Raw genomic sequence first — 20,909 nt, forward strand, 5'->3', positions numbered from 1 at the left:
TCTAGATATACAATCATGTCGTCTGCAAATAGAGACAATTTGACTTCCTACTTTCCTATTTGAATACCCTTTATTTCTTTTTCTTGCCTGATTGTTCTGGCTAGAACTTCCAATACTATATTGAATAGGAGTGATGAGAGAGAGCATCCTTGTCTAGTGCTGGATTTCAAAGGGAATGCTTCCAGTTTTTGCTCATTCAGTATGATATTGGCTGTTGGTTTGTCGTAAACAGCTTTTATTATTTTGAGATACGTTCCATGAATACCTAGTTTATTGATGGTTTTTATAATAAAGGGCTGTTGAATTTTGTCAAAGGCCTTCTCTGCATCAATTGAGATAACCATGTGGTTTTTGTCTTTGGTTCTGTTTATGTGGTGAATTATGTTTATAGACTTGCTGTGTTGAACCAGCCTTGCATCCCCAGGATGAAGCCTACTTGATCGTGGTGGATAAGCTTTTTGATGTGCTGTTGCAATCAGTTTGCCAGTATGTTATTGAATATTTTTGCATCTATGTTTATCATGGATATTGACCTGAAGTTTTCTTTTCTTGCTGAGTCTCTGCTGGGTTTTGGTATTAGGATGATGTTGGTCTCATAAAATGATTTGGGAAGGATTCCCTCTTTTTGTATTGTTTGGAATAGTTTCAGAAGGAATGGTACCAGCTCCTCTTTGTCTGGTAGAATTCGGCGTGAACCCATCTGGACCTGGGCTTTTTTTGGGTGGTAGGCTCTTAATTGCTGCTTCAACTTCTACCCTTGTTATTGGTCTATTCAGGGTTTCGACTTCTTCCTGGTTTAGGCTTGGGAGTGTGCAAGTGTCCAGGAATTTATCCATTTCTTCCAGGTTTACTAGTTTATGTGCATAGAGTTGTTTGTAATAATCTCTGATGATGGTTTGTATTTCTGTGGGATCTGTGGTGATATCCCCTTTATCGTTTTTTATTGTATCTATATGATTATTCTGTCTTCTTTTTTATTAATCTGGCTAGTGGTCTGTCTATTTTGTTGATCTTTTTGAAAAACAAGCTCCTGGGTTTATTGATTTTTTTTTAAAGGGTTTTTTGTGTCTCTATCTCCTTCAGTTCTACTCTGATCTTAGTTATTTCTTATCTTCTGCTAGATTTTGAATTTTTTTGATCTTGCTCCTCTAACTCTTTCAATTTTGATAATAGGGTGTTGATTTTAGATCTTTCCTTGCTTCTCTTGTGGGCATTTATTGCTATATATTTTCCTCTAGACACTGCTTTAAATGTGTCCCAGAGATTCTGGTATGTTGTGTCTTCATTCTCGTTGGCTTGTAAAAACATCTTTATTTCTGCCTTCATTTCATTGTTTATCCAGTCAACATTCAAGAGCCAGTTGTACAGTTTCCATGAAGCTGTGCGGTTCTGTGTACAGTAATTTTTTAATCCTGTATTTTGACTAAATGTATGAGTTCTAATAGTGTTTTAGTGAATTAGGTTTTTCCAAATATAAGTCTGCCTTATATGCAAACAAAGTTCTTTTTTTCGTGACAGATTTTTTTCTCTAGAAGTCTCTTTTGTTTGATATAGCCACTCCTACACTGTTTTAGTTATTGGCATGGAATATTCTTTTTCATCTTTAAACCACTAACCTATGGATTTTCTTAAATCTTAAGTAAGTCTCTTGTGTGCAGTATATTGTTGATTTTTAAAATCAATTCAGACATTCCATGAGTGTTTTAGTTTATTTTTTGCTCCAATAACAGAATATCCTAGACACTCCAATAACAGAATATCCTAGAGTTGATAATGTATAAAGAAGTTTTCTTAGCTCACAATTCTGGATACTGAGAAGTCCAAGATCATGCAATTCTTACCTGACGAGAATCATATTTTCATGTCATAATATGACCAAAGGCTTGAGGATGACAGAAAGTGTATACCAGAGCCACTTTCTTCATTGTTTTCTGACCATTTAGTAGTTTCTGTGTTTTAATTCTTTTATGCTTTCTTCCGTTGCATTTTCTTGAATTTTTGTTTTGTTTTTGTTGTTAGATGCTTTGATTCTCTTTTTTGTGTGTATCTACTACAGTTTTTAATTTCCAAGTGACTTACATAAAACAACTCATAGTTATAAAAGTCTAACTTGAGATAACAATTTAACTGCTTTTTTTTTTTTTTTTTGGTACAGATAGGGTCTTGCTGTGTTACTCAGGCTGTAGTGCAGTGTATTCACAGCTCAGTGTAGCGTCAACCTCCCCAGGATCAAGCAGTCCTCCCATCTTAGCCCCCTGAGAAGCTGGGACTACAAGCACAAGTCCAGCTACCTTTTTTGGGTACTTTATGTAGAGACAGGATTTTGCCATGTTGCTCAGGCTGGCTTGGAACTCCTGGGCTCAAGAAGTCCACTTGCCTTGGCCTCTCAAAGTGCTAGGATTACAGGCATGAGACATCACACTCAGTGATTCTTTTTAGAAAAGACTAAATAGCTTTTTGAGATCTTTATTGTATTCATGTATTTATTTTAGAGACAGGGTCCTGCTTTATTGACCAGGCTGGTTTTGAACTCCAGGCCTCAAGCAAAAGTTAACTTCTATGTATAGAAAAATTAAACAATTTTACTTCCTTTAACATACTATGTCACCCTTTACATTTTTTGTATTCTGTACCTGTTAACAAATTATTGAAGCTATATGTATTTTAATACTTTTTTGTAGCCTTTATGCCAGCGTTAAAAGTGATGTATGCACTATAGTTTTATAGCCTTCTTTGTATACATGTTTTCCAGTAAGATTTATACTTTTATGTGTTTTCTTGCTGGAAGTTAGGATTCCATTCTTACAACTTGAAAAATTCTGATTAGCATTTTTTCGTAAGACAAGTCTAGTGATTATAAATTTCCTCAACTTATTTTTTTAATCTGAGAATATCTTGATTGATACTTCATTTGTAAAGGACAGCTTTGTCAGGTATAGTCTTCTTAGTGGTCAAAGTTTTTTCTTTCTTCATTTGCACTTTAAATATATGGTCTCACTTCTATGTGGCTTGCATGGTTTCTGCTGAGCTATTTGCTGATGACCTTATAGATGTTCCCCAGTATGAGAAGAGTCTCTTCTCTTGCTTACTTTAAGAATCTCTTGCCTGGGCACGGTGCCTCACGCCTGTAATCCCAGCACTTTGGGAGGTCAGGGTAGGGAGATCACAAGGTCAGAAGTTTAAGACCAGCCTGGCCAACATGACGAAACCCCATCTCTACTAAAAATACAAAAATTAGCTGGGCATGGTGGCAGTTGCCTGTAATCCCAGCTACCCAGGGGGCTGAGGCAGGAGAATCACTTGAACCTGGGAGGCAGAGGTTGCAGTGAGCCGAGATCGCACCATTGCACTCCAGCCTGAGTGACAGAATGAGACTCCATCTCAAAAAAAAAATAATCTCTCATTGTCTTTGAATTTTGGCAGTTTAATTATAATGTCTCCTGGGCAGTTTCTTTTTTAGGTTCTTCTTGCTGTAGATATTTTGAGCTTCATAGAGCTGAATGTCTAGATTTCTTCCAGGACTGGGAAAAATTGAAGACATTATATCTTTAAACAATTAAAAACTTTTTTTTTCTCTTTTAAACCTCCTAAAATATATACCTTTTAACAGTTTGTTATACAATATGGGCCCCAAATGCTTTATTCACACTTTCTTTTTTTTTTTTTTTCCCTTGAGACAGAGTCTCACTCCGTCACTAGGCGCCAGGCTGGAGTACAATGGCGCGATCTCGGCTCACCGCAACCTCTGCCTCCTGAGTTCCAGCAATTCTCCTGCCTCAGCCTCCCGAGTAGCTGGGACTACAGACGCATGTCACCATGCCCAGCTAATTTTTGTATTTTTAGTAGAGATGGGGTTTCACCATGTTGGCCAGGGTGGTCTCGATCTCTTGACCTCATAATCCGCCCTCCTCAGTCTCCCAAAGTGCTGAGATTACAGGCATGAACCACCGTGCCCGGCCGACATTTTCATTTTTTAAAAAAATTCTAATTAGGAACTTTCAAATGACTTAATTTAAGTTTACCAGTTTTATTGTTTGTTTGGTTTTTGTATAGCTGAATATACTATTAAAGTTTTCTCTTAAATATTTTGTTCTACTATTTGGTACTTTACCTCCAGCATATCTGTTTCTTTTTTAAAGGTTTCTTTTTCTGTATTATAATTGTGATTTTGTTCATGCATTGTTGCAAAAAATTTAGTAATCTGTGTACTTTTGTAGCTGAGTTTTTATTTTCATTTTGTTTTTGAGACAGAGTCTCACTCTGTTGCCCGGCTGGAGTGCAGTAAGGTGCTCTCAACTCAGTATAACCTTTGCCCTCCAGGTTCAAGCGATTCTTTTGTTTACACAGCTCCAAGTAGCTGTAACTACAGGTATGCACCACTACATCTGCTAATTTTTGTATATTAGGTAGATAGAGTGTTTCGCAATGTTGGTCAGGCTGGTTAGATTCGTTCAGGTTATCTTGAATTCTCTGTTAGTCATATTTTAGATCTGTATTTTATTGTAAGTGGTTACTGGAGCATTTTTAATTTCCTTTGGTGGTGTTATATTTGCCTGATCCTTCACGATCCATTAAGCCTTGTTTTGATGTCCTTGCATATGAAGGAGCAAATACCTCTTTCAGTTATTATAAACTAGTTTGGAGAGATAAATGTATTTTATTGAATCTCTGGACTTATGAGATTTCTGATGAGCTTGCAATTAAGTGCATTGGAGCCAGGTCACATAATTACTACTGGGTCTGCCGTGAAGTTCATGTTTGGCAGACCTATAATCAGGGCATCAGACAGTTGTAGATTCTATTTTCTGAGAAGACTAAACCTTCTTCAAGATGTTGACCAATACAACTGGCGCTCAAAATATTAAAAAAAAAAAACAAAAAACCTCCATTATATCTGGGGATGCTGATACAGTAAATGTTAGTTGGTGTGACTCCTGCTGTGAGGTTTTTGCTGGTTTTTTGGAAATGCTCTAACCCAGTCATTGTACAGATTCCTAGATAAGGCGGGCTGATTCTTGATCACAGCTGAAATGGTGTGCAACTGATTCATAGGGCTGCTTCAGCATACACAGCTAAGACTTCAGGTCTGTTTCTGGGTTCATGGCATTTCTCCCTTCAGATTTCTAGGTGGGGAGGACTGCTCCCAGGCTCTAGATGACAGGGAATGGAGCTGGGTGATAGGGCTGCTTAAAGATTCACAATGGGAATAAAGTCAGCTAGCATGCCTACAGGGGCACATAGAGGTGTGATTTTTGGCACGTTTCAGGTTAGTACAAACTGCTCCTGGACTTTGGTTGCATAGACTTGGAGCCAGATTATAGTGTCATGTCAAGATCCACCATCAATTCTGGGCGTGGTGGCTCCTGCCTGTAATCCCATCACTTTGGGAGGCCAAGGTGGGCGGATCATCTGAGGTCAGTTGAAGGCTAGCCTGGCCAACTTGGCAAAACCCCGACTCTACTAAAAATACAAAAATTGGCCGGGCGCGGTGGCTCACACCTGTAATTCCAGCACTTTGGGAGGCCGAGGGGGGTGGATCACGAGGTCAACAGATCGAGACCATGCTGGTCAACATGGTGAAACCCTGTCTCTACTAAAAATACAAAAAATTAGGTGGCCACGGTGATGCGTGCCTGTAATCCCAGCTACTCAGGAGGCTGAGGCAGGAGAATTGCCTGAACCCAGGAGGTGGGGATTGCGGTGAGCCGAGATCGCGCCATTGCACTCCAGCCTGGGTAACAACAGCGAAACTCCATCTCAAAAAAGCAAAACAAAACAAAAAAAACAAAAATTAGCCCACTATGGTGACAGGCACCTGTAATTCCAGGTACTCAGGAGGCTGAGGCAGCAGAATCACTTGAACCCAGGAGCTGGAGATTGCAGTGAGCAGAGATCACACCACTGCACTCTCCAGCCTGGGTGAGAGAGTGAGACTCTTGTCTAAAAAAAAAAAAAAAATCCACCATCAAATAAATATTGGCAAGCCTACATCTAGAGGTACAGATGGATGTTTCTGTCTGTGGGTCTCTGTGTGTGCAGGATTTCTGCCATACCATGAGTAGTATGTGCAAGGTGTAGGGTTTCGGCTAATTTAGAGATCACAGACAGAACCAGTATATAAAGGCCTTTCACCTGAGACACAGGACATTATGAATTCTCTCAAGTGTCTTGATTGATGGTGCTAATGGTAGGAACAAAACCAAATAGTCTATAGTTAGGTTTACATTGAGTTAATCATATTTCATCCTGTAGCTGGGACTGTGATGGGCAAGCTTGCCACTCAAGCAAGGGTATGCCCTCTTAACGCAGCCTTCCTCAGTCCTGGATTCGCAACCTTTTACGTGGATTTTTAAGTTTTCATAAAGGTTCTTTTATCAGGGCATAACTACTGTATTTTCATAACTGTAGAAGTTGTAGGTAGAGAACCTCCTATTCTACCATCTTGATATGTGACTCCCCTTGTATGTTTCACTTTCTAATATGTCTGTGTCAAAATTATCTGATTTCAAATTCAAAATTTCTGAAATAAAATGCTCAAATTTACACATTGTGTAATAAGTTCATGTGCTGTCATAGCTCATTTTCATTGGGGCATTTTATTAATTATTGAGATGCATTTTCTTTTACTTCTTTACATTGCATGCCAGAGATTCAAAATTTTGGCTCTTCAGTAAGTACATAGTCGCAGTTTAAAACTAGTTATTTAGAGGATTGTTTTTATGATACATTGATATTATATTTAATCTTTTGTGGATCAGAATTTTTATTGTATTCAACTCCATTTTACTGGGTAGTCTTTTTTCATGTAGATTCTCTTTGATTAATTTTTTTCATTTCTAATCTTCATATTTGTGTGATAATTTTCAACTCTGTACTTTTTATGACCAAGTTATGTTTAATTCAAATAGAAATCATTGGGGTTCACTTTAAGCAAATTAAAGTACAGTTATAAGTCAAATGTTTTTATTCCCTATAAAAGTTATGTGGTATTTGCCTGTATAAATAGTGCCCCTTCTTTGTTTATAAATTATTATGATTTTTGAGACACAGTTTCTGTCGCCCAGACTGGAGTGCAGTGGCATGATCTTGGCTCACTGCAACCTCCGCCTCCCAGGTTGAGATATTTCTCCTGCCTCAGGGCCCAAGCAGCTGGGACTACAGGTACGTGCCACCAACCCTGGCTAATTTTTGTATTTTTAATAGGGACGGGGTTTCAGTGTGTTAGCCAGGCTGGTCTCAATCTCCTGACCTCGTGATCCACCCCATAATGCTGGGATTACAGGCATCAGCCACTTTCTTTGATGGTCATCAATGTTTTCTTATGTAGGTGAGTAGTCAAAAAACAGTGTAAAATTGCCATCTATTTATTGTTTTATTATATGTTCTGTGAGAGAAACACTTGTTATTTGCAGGTGATTTCTGAAAAATGTAACCTTTCTAGTTAGATATAAATCGTTATTAAAAAATTACCTGAAACATTTTCAAGTGTACAGTCTAGTGATGTTAAGTTTAATTGTATTATATTGCACTGGGTGTCTAGATTGATTTTCATCTTATAAAAGTGAAATATCATTCCCAATAAAAAATAAACTGCCCCCATTTTTTCTTCAGCTCCTGAAGAACACGATTTGACTGTGTTTATAATTTTGACTAATTTTTATATTCTTACCAGTGTAATTATGTAATGTCTGTTTCTATCTGACTATATTACTTTACTTAATCTAATGTTCTCAGGCTTTGTTTTTGTTATATATGTCAAAACATGTTTTAAAATGAAATAATATTTTATCGTATATATTATATATGTCACATTTTAAATATCTGATACTGATCTATAAAATGTTAAAATTCATGTTGTTTCCAGAAACTGTCTTTTGTAAATGATAGTGAATGACCAGGCATGTGTAAATATCTATTTAAAGTCCCGCTTTGAATATTCTTGGCATATTTTGGATACTGTGACGTAGTATCATGTGTATTTTCGTGTCTTTTCATGTTGTTTGGTTCCTGAGCCTTAGATGTTATATCCAAGAAATGATTGCCAAGACCAGTGCTTGAAGCCTTTATCGTCTATGTTTTTGTTAGATTTCACATATATGTAAGATCATATGGTACTTGTCTTGGTAGATCTGGTTTATTTCACCTATGTAATGGCCTTCAGGTTCATCCATGTTGTTGCAATTATCAAAATTTTGTCTTTTGTAGCTGAATGGTATTTTATTGTGTATATATACTATTTTCTTCATCATCTGGTTTTCAATAATTGGATTGATTTCGTATCTTGGCTATTGTAAATAGTGCTGTAATAAACATGTGTAGATATCTCTTTGACCTACTGATTTTGTTTTCCTTAGCCACAAAGGAAATAGAACTATCATATGCTCTAGCAATCCTGTTTAATTAAAAAATTAAAAATAGAACATATGTTTCAGCAGTCCTGTTTAAAAAATAAAAAATAGAACTAACATATAATCCAGCAATTCGAAATTTTTTTGTGTGTTTAGTCGTCAGTGTTTTATAGTCTAGATGAGGAGTCAAAGAAACAGTCTAAATTACCATCTATTGATTGTTTAAATATGTTATCCTGTGATGCTTTTTTTCCTATAATGACTACTAACTTACAATTTTACAACTGTATTTGTTTCCTTTTCCATATATTCTCACCAACAGTTATTAGTGGGGTTTTTTTGTTTGTTTGTTTTGGAGATGAAGTCTTGCTGTGTCTCCGTGCCGGAGTGCAGTGGTGCTATCTCAGATCACTACAACCTCTGTCTGCCAGGTTCAAGCAATTCTCCTGCCTCAGCCTTCCGAGTAGCTGGGACTACAGGCGCACGCTGTCATGCCTGGCTAATTTTTTTTTTATTTTAGTAGAAACAGGGTTTCACTCTGTTTCCCAGACTGGTCTCGAACTCCTGAGCTCAGGCATTCCACCCTCCTTGGCCTTCCAAAGTGCTAGGATTAGAGGCATGAGCCAAAGTGCCCGGCTAGTCTTTTCAGTAACAGTCGTTCTCACTGGAATGATGTATTGTGTTGTGAGTTTGAGTTGCATTTCTCTGGTAATTGCTTATGTTGAGCATATTTACATGTACTTTTGACCGTTTGTATTTTTTCTTTTGAAAAATGTCATGTAAGGTCTCTTGCCTGTTTTTCAGTTCTGTGTTATTTTTGTTTTAAGACTTCTATATATTCTGTAAGTTTATCTTTTGTTTATGACAAAAGATATTTGCATAAATATATTTTGCAAATATTTTCTTTCATTCTGTAGATTATCTCTTCATTCTGTTAATTGTTTTTTTGCTATGCAAAACATTTTGATTTTAGTAATTTGCTCATTTTTACATGTGCTTTGAGGTCTTGAAAACTCTTTTCTCTGTAATATGTGGTAAAACATTCCTCTTACGTTTACTTCAAATTGCTTTATATATTTGGGTTTCCCATTTAAATCTTTATTTGTGATTGAGTTTTCTTTTTTTTTTTTTTTTTTTTTTTTTTTTGAGACGGAGTTTCGCTCATTACCCAGGCTGGAGTGCAATGGCGCGATCTCGGCTCACCGCAACCTCCGCCTCCTGGGTTCAGGCAATTCTCCTGCCTCAGCCTCCTGAGTAGCTGGGATTACAGGCACGCACCACCGTGCCCAGCTAATTTTATGTATTTTTAGTAGAGACGGGGTTTCACCATGTTGACCAGGATGGTCTCGATCTCTTGACCTCGTGATCCACCCCCCTCGGCCTCCCAAAGTGCTGGGATTACAGGCTTGAGCCACCGCGCCCGGCCTTCTTTTTTTTTAAGGTGGAGCCTTGCTCTGTCACCAGGCTGCCTCCCAGGTTCACGCGATTCCTCTGCCTCAGCCTCCTGAGTATCTGGGACTACCCGTGCATGCTACCATGCCCGGCTAGTTTTTTTGTATTTTAGTAGAGACAGGGTTTCACCATGTGGCCAGGATGGTCTCTATCTCTTGACCTTGTGATCCACCTGCCTCGGCCTCCCAAAGTGCTGGGATTACAAGCGTGAGCCAACGTGCACAGCCTATAATTGAGGTTTTTATATCATAAGAGGTAGGGGCATAGCTTTATTTTTTATTTTCTTTGATTATCGTGTAGATACTCAGTCTTCCTTGCACTATTTATTGAAAAGACTGTCTTTTTCCAATGTGTGTTTCAGACATCTTTGTTAAAAATCCCTCGGCTTTTGCATCGTGGATTTTTTACTGGGCTCACTGGATACTGTCACCTCTCTGTTTTTATGCCAGGATCATGGTCTTTTGATTACTGTAGCTTTCTGGTATATTATGGAGTCAGGTAGTGTGATATCTCCAGATTTATTCTTTTTGCTCAGGATTTGTCTATTTGGGGGTCTTTGGTGGTTCCCTATAAAGTTTAAGCTTGTTTTTTTCCATTCCTGTGAAAAAGTCATTGGTGTTTTGATAGAGATTGCATTGAATCTGTAGATCATCTTGGGTAGTATAGCCACTTTCATAATGTTTTTTCAATTCATGACCATAAAAATCTTTGAATTTTTCATGTCTTTTTCAGTTTTTTATCAATGATTTATAGTTTTCAATGTTAAGTGTTCAGCTTTTTAATTAAGTTTGCTGTTAGACATATTCTTTATTGTGGATAGAGAAGCAGCATTTGGCAAAATTCAGTATACATCTGTGATTTAAGAAACTCAACAAATTAGGTATAGATGGTATGTAGCTCAATACCATAAAGGCCACATTTGACTATGACTGATAACGCTGAACAGAAAAAAACAGAAAATGTTTCATTTGAAATCTAGGGCAAGACAGGGATGTTATTTTATATTATGATTGTGTATGACAATATTAAACTGTGTACACTGTAAGATAGTGATATGGTTTGATTGATATGGTATGAAAGCTATAATTTATAATTATCTCATCTTGAATTACAGCTTTCATAATTCCCATATTATGGGAGGGACCCGGTGAGAGATAATTGAGTCATGGGGGTAGTTTCCCTCCTTCTGTTCTCGTGGTGTTGAATAAGTCTCAGGAGATCTGATAATTTTATAAGGGGTTTCCCCTTTTGCTTGGCTCTCATTCTCTTTTGTCGCCTGCCATATATGACGTGGCTTTTGGCTTCTGCTCTGATTGTGAGGCCTCCGCAGCCACATGGAACTGTGAGTCCATTAAACCACTTTTTCTGTACAGATTGCCCAATCTTGGATATGTCTTTATCAGCAGCTTTACAATGTACAGTGAATTGGTACCGGTAGAGTTGGGAACTGCACCTGAAAATGTTGAAGTGACTCTGGAACTATGTAACAGGCAGAGGTTGGAACAGTTTGGAGGGTGGAGGAGGAGACAAGAAATGTGGGGAAGTTTGGAACTTGTAGAGATGGGTTGTATGGCTTTGACCAAAACGCTGATGATAATATGGACAGTGAAATCCAGTCTGAGATGGTCTCAGACAGAGATGAGGAACTTGGGAACCAGTAAAAGTGTCTCTTGCTATGTTTTAGCAAAAAGACTGGTGGCATTTTGCCCTGCACTAGAGATTTGTGGAGCTTCGAACTTGAGGGAGATGACTTAGGGTATCTGGCAGAAGAAATTCCTAAGCCATAGAGCATTCACAAGGTGACTTGGGGTTCTGTTAAAAGCATTAAGTTTTAAGAGGGAAACAGAGCATAAAAGTTCAGAAAATTTGTAGCCTGATGATGTACTAAAGAAAACCCACTTTCTGAAGGGAAATTCAGGCTGCCTACAGAAATTTGCTTAAGTAATGAGGAGCCAAATGATAATCACCAGACACTGGGGAAAATGTCTCTAGGGCGTTTCGGAGAACTTTGCGAAGCCACAGGGTGGAGCTGCCTAAGATCGTGGGAACCCATTTCTTGTATCAGTGTTACCTGGATGTGAGACACAGTCACAGTAGATTATTTTGGAGCTTTAAGATTTGACTGCCCTGCTGAATTTTGGCCTTGCATGGGACCTCTAGCCTTCTTGTTTTGACCAATTTCCCTTATTTCGTATGGGTGTATTTACCCAGTACCCCTGTTGTATCTAGGAAATAACTAACCTGCTTTTGATTTCACAGGCTCATAGGTGGAAGGGACTTACTTTCTCTCAGATGAGACTTGAATGTGGATGTGTTAGTTAACCTGAAATGAGTTAAGACTTTGGAGGACTGTTGGGAAGGCATAATTTGTTTTGAAATGTGAGGACATGAGATTTGGGAAGGGCCGGGGTAGAATGATATGGTTTGGCTGTGTCTTCATCCAAATCTCATTTTGAATTGTAGCTGCCAAAATTCCCATGTGTTGTGGGAGGGACCAAGTGGGATATAATTGAAGCATGGTGGTGGTTTTTCCCATACTGTTTTTATCGTAGTGAATGACTCTCATGAGACCTGATGATTTTTATAAAGGGTTTCCCCTTTCGTTTGGCTCTTACTCTCTTTTGTCTGCCACCATGTAAGAAGTAACCTTTCACCTTTTGCCTCCCACAATAATTTTGAGGCCTCCTCAGCCACATATAACTGTGAGTCCATTAAACTTTTTTTTCTTAAAAATTACCCAGTCTTTGGGTATGTTTATCAGCAGCATGAAAATGGACTAATATAGACAGTGTGGAGCACAAGTCAAATATGCATCAGTCTATTTTCAATATAAGTCTCTGTGTTTGTCTGTATGTGTATTGTTCCTGCATTGTTTATAAGTTCTGTACTTGTTCTGTTCGTGTGTATACAGTGGTCATTTTACCGTGTCTAGGTGAGTTGTCATTGAAATACTTCTAATTTTACTCTCTATTTATTTGTAAATATATATTTTTATGTGGGTCAGAAGTACTTTTGTGATTTGAATATAATTCAAAAACTATCATACTTCTGTATCTCTTTTAGATATTATTTTTAATTGTTAAAAATACCTGCGATCTTAAATATTTTTAATCAGTTTAGTCGTATTAATCGTATTGACGTTGTTATATAGTGTATCTCTAGACTGTATCTGATAAAGCTAAAACTCTACACATTAAACAACTACGTATTATTTCTCTTTTCTGGGACGGTACAAAACAATTGTTTCCTACTTCAGAATCAGACTGTTTTAGATTTGTTAATGTAGGTTGAGTCACATAGTTTCTGTCTCTTCCTGGCTGACTTATTTCATGTTGCACAATTTCATTATGATTTATTATACTAGTTAGCATACTTTTTCTTCTAAACTGAGTAATATTTCAAATTATATTTACCATTTGATGGGAGAAATTTGCATGGCTTTCATTTATTTGCTTCAGTAACAATGCTGCAATAATTATGAGTATACAGATTACTCCTTATGTGACCATTTGTATGAGAGTTTATATTTGTGATGGATTTAATTTTATTGATCTAGCTGTTCAACTTATACCCATACTAAATTGTTTTAATTTTTAGCTTTGTATATGTTTTGAAATCAGGAGCTGTGATGCCTTTAACATTGTTAGTTTTCTTATTGAAGATTGTTTGGTGCTACATTGGCTCTTTAAATTTTACATAATTTTGGAGTTGCTGTTCCTATTTCTGCAAAAAAACTGAATTAGAAATTTGGCAGGGACTGCATTTAATCTGTAGATTACGTTGCACAGTCTAGACAGCCTTATAATATTAATTATTTCAAAGATTGAACACGAGCATGCTAAAGAGTATATTTAATTTCTTTAATTATGTAAGATTTTCTGTTTTTTTAAATTCTATTCTCATTACAGTTTGGTCATAAAAAGTAATCTGTAAAATTTTAATTTAAAAAAATTTGTTAAGACTGTGGCCTAACAGGTGGTTATCAAAGGAACTTTTGTATGAGCTATTGAGAAAGGTGTGTATTCTGCTGTTGTTGAGGAGTTTTCTGCAATTTTGTTAGGCATAATTTTTTTTTTTTTCTTTTTTGAGACGGAGTTTCGCTCTTGTTATCCAGGCTGGAGTGCAATGGCGTGATCTCGGCTCACCGCAACCTCCGCCTCCTGGGTTCAGGCAATTCTCCTGCCTCAGCCTCCTGAGTAGCTGGGATTACAGGCACGTGCCACCATGCCCAGCTAATATTTTGTATTTTTAGTAGAGACGGGTTCACCATGTTGACCAGGATGGTCTCGATCTCTTGACCTCGTGATCCATCCGCCTCAGCCTCCCAAAGTGCTGGGATTACAGGCGTGAGACACCGCTCCCGGCATTAGGCATAATTTTTTATTACTGCTTTCAAGTCTTCTGTTCCCTTATGAATATTGTCTTTTTGTCTTATTTTTCATTACAGAAATTGAGGTATCAAAATATCCTAGTATAATTACATTGCTTTCTGTATGTTGCTTTAATTCTGCCAGTATTTACTTTATATACTTGGAGTCCCAATGTGAGATGCACTCACACACACGTTAATATATGCATACACACATTGTCATGGGTTCCCAGTAAATGAACCGTTATTGTTCTTTAATATCCTTTGTCTCTTACAAGCTTTTAGTTAAAGTATATTTTATGAAGAAGGATAGCTTTCCACTAAAGATGCACTTTGTGGGCCCGGCGCGGTAGCTCTCGCCTGTAATCCCAGCACTTTGGGAGGCCGAGGCGGGTGGATCACGAGATCAAGAGATCGAGACCATCCTGGTCAGCAAGGTGAAACCCCGTCTCTACTAAAAATACAAAAATTAGCTGGGCACGGTGGCGCGTGCCTGTAATCCCAGCTACTCGGGAGGCTGAGGCAGGAGAATTGCTTGAACCCAGGAGGCGGAGGTTGCAGTGAGCCGAGATCGCGCCATTGCACTCCAGCCTGGGTAACGAGCGAAACTCCATCTCAAAAAAAAAAAACATAGGTGCACTTTGTGTAATATAATTTTGACCTGTTTTTATTTGGTTATTTGCATGAAATGGCTTCATCTTGCCTTGTCTCCTTTAATCATTAGATCTTAAGTGACTTGTAAAAAAGCAGGTTGGAGCTTGTTTTTTTAATTTAACAAAAAAAATTTTTTTTTTTGACAGAGTCTCACTCTGTCAGCTAGGCCGGAGTGCAGTGACTCAGTATCAGCTCACTGCAACCCGCCTCAGCCTCCCAAAGTGCTAGGATTACAGGTGTGAGCCACCACACCCAGCCAATTTTTGAATCTTTTTATTCAGTGCATAAATGGATGCATGAATGGAAAGTTTACTTCACAAATATTTAAGTAATTTGCTGAAATAGAAAGGCTTACTCATGTTATTTTATTATTTTACTTGATAATTTTATCTTTGTCCCTTATTTTCTGTCTTCCTTTGTGTCTTTTTTATTTTTGTGTTGACAGGTCTTATTTTTTTAGTATCTATACAGTTCCTTTTTTATTTGGTATCTTGGGAATTACATAAAATTTATTTTAGGTAAAATAATGTATTTTAAACTGGTAAAAACTTAATTTTAGTTACATGTCAAAATTCTTCCTCATTATATTTGCCCTCAACTTTATTATTGATGTCACTAATCATGTTTGTATTTTGCGTATTAACAGTTTACGATTAACTGTTTATGATTGTTTTGTTTTTAATCTTTCAAATTCTGGAGACTAATTAAAATAACTTCTGTGCTAACACAATGGTATAGGACTCTATATTCTGATATGTGCTTATCTTTCCCAGAAAATTATGTGTTTTTATATTATGTTTTGTTTTCTTGCATCAGATTATTTTCAATGGAAGATACTTTCTTCAGATTTTTTTTTTTTTTTTGCAAGGCAGGTGTAGTACTAATATACTTTTCAGCATTTAGTTATCTTGAAAGGTCTTTGCTTTTTCTTCATTGTTAGGACAGTTTTATTGGTTATATTATTCTCACTTAGAAGCTATTTTTCTTTCAGTACTTTATATTACAGTTCCCGCTCATCTGAATTTATTTATTTTTTTTGCCAGACTCACTGGTTATTTCATTAGACCACACTTATAAATGAAATACCACTTTTGTCTTGTAACTCCTAAGATTCTTTTCTTGTCTTTGACTTTCGAAACTTTGCTTATATGTGTCTTGTTATAAATCTCTCTGTATGTATCCTAGTTGAAGCTTGTGGAGCTTCTTCCATTTTTACATGCTTTTACTTTTGAAAATTTGTTGTTATTGTATTTTTCACCTTCATGACTTTTGTTTTTTATATTTTTAGTGTTTTCATTGATGTTATTTTTTCTGATTTTGTTCATTGTGTTTTCTGTTTCACTCACTGAGTATTATTTAGGTTAAATTTTTAAAATTTGAATGTCCATTATTTGCAGTTTTCTGAAATTAAAAAAATTTTTTTTTGTTTTTTTGAGACCGAGTCTCACTTTGTCACCCAGGCTGGAGTGCAATGGTGGGGTCTCAGCTCACTGCAACCTCCACCTCCTGGGTTCAAGCGATTCTCCTGCTTCATCCTCCTGAGTAGCTGGGACTACAGGCATGTGCCATCACACTTGGCTACTTTTTACATTTTTAGTAGAGACAAGTTTCACCATGTTGGCCTGGCCTCTAACTACTGACCTCATGATCTGTGTGCCTTGGCCTCCCAAAATAGTGGTATTACAGGTGTGAGCCACTGCACCCGGCCATTTTTAATTTTTTTAACTGGGGCATGTTGCCCTAATACTTTGTCTACTTTGTAATATTGTTATTTGATCATTAACTAAAAGCTGTTTGTCACAATCTTTACAATTTTGCCTTGTCCTGACATAGTCTGAAACCAATTGTCTTTTATAGAGATTATGGGAGCCTCTCATACATGTTGTAAGGATTTGTCTTGTCTTTTTTTTTCAGTTAAAATAGTTTGTTCATGTTTCTTCTTATGGTCTCCAATCACTTGCTTTACCTGTTCCCTGTATTTAGCACTGTGCTCTGCTCATAAAACATTTACCTTTGATCTCAGTAGACTCACCACCATTTCTTTGAACACCATTTCACCCTCTGTTATTGGAGACAGAAACGCAGTTTTGTAATAATTCCCGAAAGCCAGATGTTGGAATATGTGTGTCATTATTTTTTCTCTAAGAAGCCAGGTGTTGACAGTTTACTCCTAAAAGCACAATGATATATTTGTGAAGAGGCAGAGATGCAGTGGGTAAATGTAACACATTTTTCTTCCTGTTTTATGTGGCTCTTGGCATTGTGCTTACCTGAGGCATTGCACACAATGAACTCATTTATAGATTTCACAAAAAAGGCATTTTGTCAGTGTATTTGTATTATATATGTCTATAAATAAATTATAGCCTGTGGTATTTACTGATCATCTTGATGTACTTTGTATAATTTTATGTATTAGATTTGTAAAGTATATTTATTTTTTGAGACAGAGCTGCACACTGTCACCCAGGCTGGGGAGCAGTGGCGCAGTCTTGGCTCACTGTATTCTCCGCCTCCCAGGTTCAAGCAACTCTCCTGCCTTAGTTTCCCAAGTAGCTGGGATTACAGGCATGTGCCATGACACCCAGCTAATTTTTTTGTATTTTTAGTAAAGACAGGGTTTCACCACGTCAGCCAGGCTGGTCTCGAACTCCTGACCTCATGATCTTCCCATCTTGGTGCTGGGATTACAGGTGTGAGCCACCACACCTGGCCTGTGAAGTACATTTATATGAATGTAGTAAGTGGGATAATTTGTTACTTTTTTTTTTTCTTTCAGCTGTGTGTTCACATTTCACCCAAGACCTTTGGCCAGAGCACAGCATAGAATATTCATTCCCCAAACTTATACTGAAAAGACATGAGAAATGTGGACATGAGAATTTAAGAAAAAGTTTTAAAAGTGTGAATGACTGTAAAGTGCAGAAAGGAGGTTATAATGGAATTAACCAATGCTTATCAACTACCCAGAGTAAAATAATTCAATGTAATACATGTGTCAAAATTTTTAATGAATTTTCAAATTCAGACAAACATAAGATAAGATATACTGGAGAGAAAACCTTTAAATGTAAAGAACATGGCAAATCACTTCACGTGTTCTCACGCCTAACTCAACACAAAATAATTCATACTGGAGAGAAGCCCTACACATGTGAAGAATGTGGCAAAGCCTTTAATTGGTCCTCAGTTCTTACTAGACATAAGAGAATTCATACTGGAGAGAAACCCTACAAGTGTGAAGAATGCAGTAAAGGCTTTAGTCAGTCCTCACTGCTTACCAAACATAAAAGAATTCATACTGGAGAGAAACCCTACACATGTGAAGAATGTGGTAAAGCTTTTAACCAATCATCAACCCTTAATTTACACAAGAGAATTCATTCTGAACAAAAATGCTACAAATGTGAAGAATGTGGCAAAGCCTTTAAGTGGTCCTCATCCCTTAATGAACATAAGAGAATTCATGCTGGAGAGAAACCCTTCTCATGTGAAAAATGTGGCAGTGTCTTTACCACATCCTCAGACTTGGGTAAACATAAGAGAATTCATACAGGAGAGAAACCCTACAAATGTGAAGAATGTGGCAAATCCTTTAATAGGTCAACAACTCTTACTACACATAAGAGAATCCATACCGGAGAGAAACCCTACACATGTGAAGAATGTGGTAAAACCTTTAATTGGTCCTCAACCTTTAATGTACACAAGAGAGTTCACTCTGGAGAAAATCCCTACAAATGTGAAGATTGTGGCAAAGCCTTTAAAGAGTTTGGAAACCTGCATAAGCATAAGAAAATTCATACTGGAGAGAAACCCTACATATGTCAAGAATGTGGCAAAGCCTTTAAACAGTCCTCACACCTGAATAAACATAAGAAAATTCATGCGGAAGATAAACCCAACAAATTTAAAGAATGTGGAAAAGCCTTTAAGCAGCACTCCAACCTTTGTCAACATAAGAGAACTCATACTGGAGGAAAATTTTAGAAATGTGAAGAATGTGGCAGTCTTTATTCCTCAATCTTTTCTAATCATAATTCGTACTGGAGAGAAACTCCACAAATGTGAAGAATGTGACAAAGCTTTTAACCACACCTCAATCTGTTCTAAACATAAGAAATGGTATTGGTGAATAGCCATAAAAATATGAAAAATGTGGCAACGTCTTCAAATGCTTGTCACTTCTTACTGTAGGTAATTTTTATTTTTGAGACAGAGTCTTGCTCTGTTGCCCAGTGCTGTGGTGCAGTCTCAGCTTACTGCAACCTCTGCCTCCCAGGTTCAAAGGATTCTCCTGCCTTAGCCCCCTGAGTAGCTGGGATTACAGGCACCTACCACCACACCTAGCTAATTTTTTGTGTTTTTAGTAGAGATAGGGTTTCACCATGTTGGCCAAGCTGATATTGAACACCTGACATTGTGATCCACCCACCTCAGCCTACCAAAGCAGTGGCATTACAGGTGTGAGCCACTGCACCCAGCCTTACTGTATATAATTCTTACTGAAGAAAATCCCTAGGAATATAAAAAGTGTGGCAGAACTTTTATGAAATGCTCATATCTTTTGCACATGATAGCATGTATACTTGAGAAAAATCATACAAATATAAAAAATATTAAAAGCCATTAGTATCTACTCATGTGTTACTAAATATCAGAAAGTTTGTACTTAATAAAACATTATAAATGTAATAATTTGTTGAAAGACCTTTTAGAAATATGGGCCTTTAATGTGAAGAAGAGTATTCTGAAGACAGGCAATACAAATAGAGTACTTGTATCATGGATCCTGTACTTGCATCATGGATATTATTGTGCATACTTTGTACTAGAGGGAAACTCTGAAGCAGTTGCCCAAACTTCCTTCAACATCAGATAATTTACATTGGACAGCAATTCTACAACTGTAATAAATTTGGAAAAACATTTGTTGAAAAACTGTAGATTAAGAAATACCAGAGAATTTATACTAGAAGATATTTTGTAGATGCAGTAAATATGAAAAGATACTCAGTCTAAAGACTATATAAACATTAGAGTATTTCCAGTAGAAAGGACTAAGGCACTAGCACTTGAAACATTACAGTAAATCAGAGTGTTAAACTCTAAAGCTGAAACTTAATTTTTTTTACATGTAAGTTGAAAAGGAATAAATTTTTGTAGTTATTCCATTGAAATTATACTTTACTTGAAAAAAATTAGAGTTTTTGAAAAGCAAATTCAACTCTAAAATTACACTCATTCAACTTTCTTATTTATGTGAAAGCATGTGATGAGTTGTTTCATCAGAGATATGAGAGATTCCTTTTAGGTAGGCATCATTCATGAACTTTTACATGAGAGAGTAAGGCCATTGAAATGAAAGATGCATGAAATGATGCATGAGGTAGGTGTTCAGAGTAATATTCTTCTGCATTACACTGAGAGAAAATCTGAATTTTAGTAGTAAACTATTTTACCAATTATAAATTTGTGTAATAAAAAGCAGTAAATTTTTAACTTCTCTTTTAAAAAAGATTGTGTGTGAACTTAATTTTTTAATTAACAAAATTGTTAATGTGTTGAAATTACTGTGTCTCGAATTAAGTATTATGCCACCAACTTTCAGTTATCCTACCATATTCAATGGTAAAGGTAAAACATGGTAACAGTGTACTTTTTGGTAATACAGTTTAATGACATTTCTAGTAATCTCTTTTCCAGTGGCTTTAACAGCAAATAAATTGAAGAATATTGTTCCCATGTTAAATTGTTACTGTTTTCCTTATTTAAGTTTATTTTTTTTCATTTCTGTGGGTACATAGTATGTGTATATATTCATGGCATATATGGGTTACTTCATACAGGCATACAACATGTAAAATCACATCATAGTAAAATTAGTTATTCATCACCTCAAGCATTTATGCTTTGTATTACAAATAATCCATTCATACACTTTATTTTTAAATGTGCAATTAAATTTTTTGTAGGTCATTTTATGATTGTATTCAATATTACATCAGTATAATTATTATTTATACATTTCTGATTCCTGAATAAATATTTTTTTAACTTTCATATTTTCATTTGGACATGTGGCG

The 20,909-nt window shown here is 36.6% G+C and overlaps 1 protein-coding gene across 2 annotated transcripts in view; it reads left to right on the plus strand.

Moving 5' to 3' along the window:
• ZNF718 (zinc finger protein 718) overlaps window positions 1-20,569 on the plus strand; it is a 43,717-nt gene extending 23,148 nt beyond the window's left edge. The window contains exons 2-3 of one of the 2 annotated variants that reach the window (XM_064365011.1): window positions 7,204-7,327; window positions 17,603-20,569. In XM_064365011.1, coding sequence (XP_064221081.1) covers window positions 7,312-7,327; window positions 17,603-18,813 — 1,227 coding nt within the window. In that variant the 5' untranslated portion in view covers window positions 7,204-7,311 and the 3' untranslated portion in view covers window positions 18,814-20,569. The remainder of the gene's footprint in view (window positions 1-7,203; window positions 7,328-17,602) is intronic. The other variant, XM_064365009.1, reaches the window with a different exon arrangement.
• Window positions 20,570-20,909: the final 340 nt, after the last annotated feature.

Source organism: Aotus nancymaae, unplaced genomic scaffold (genome assembly GCF_030222135.1).
Source record: "Aotus nancymaae isolate 86718 unplaced genomic scaffold, 86718_ANA_hifiasm-v0.15.2.pri h1tg000006l, whole genome shotgun sequence".
Classification (NCBI taxonomy): Eukaryota; Metazoa; Chordata; class Mammalia; order Primates; family Aotidae; genus Aotus; species Aotus nancymaae.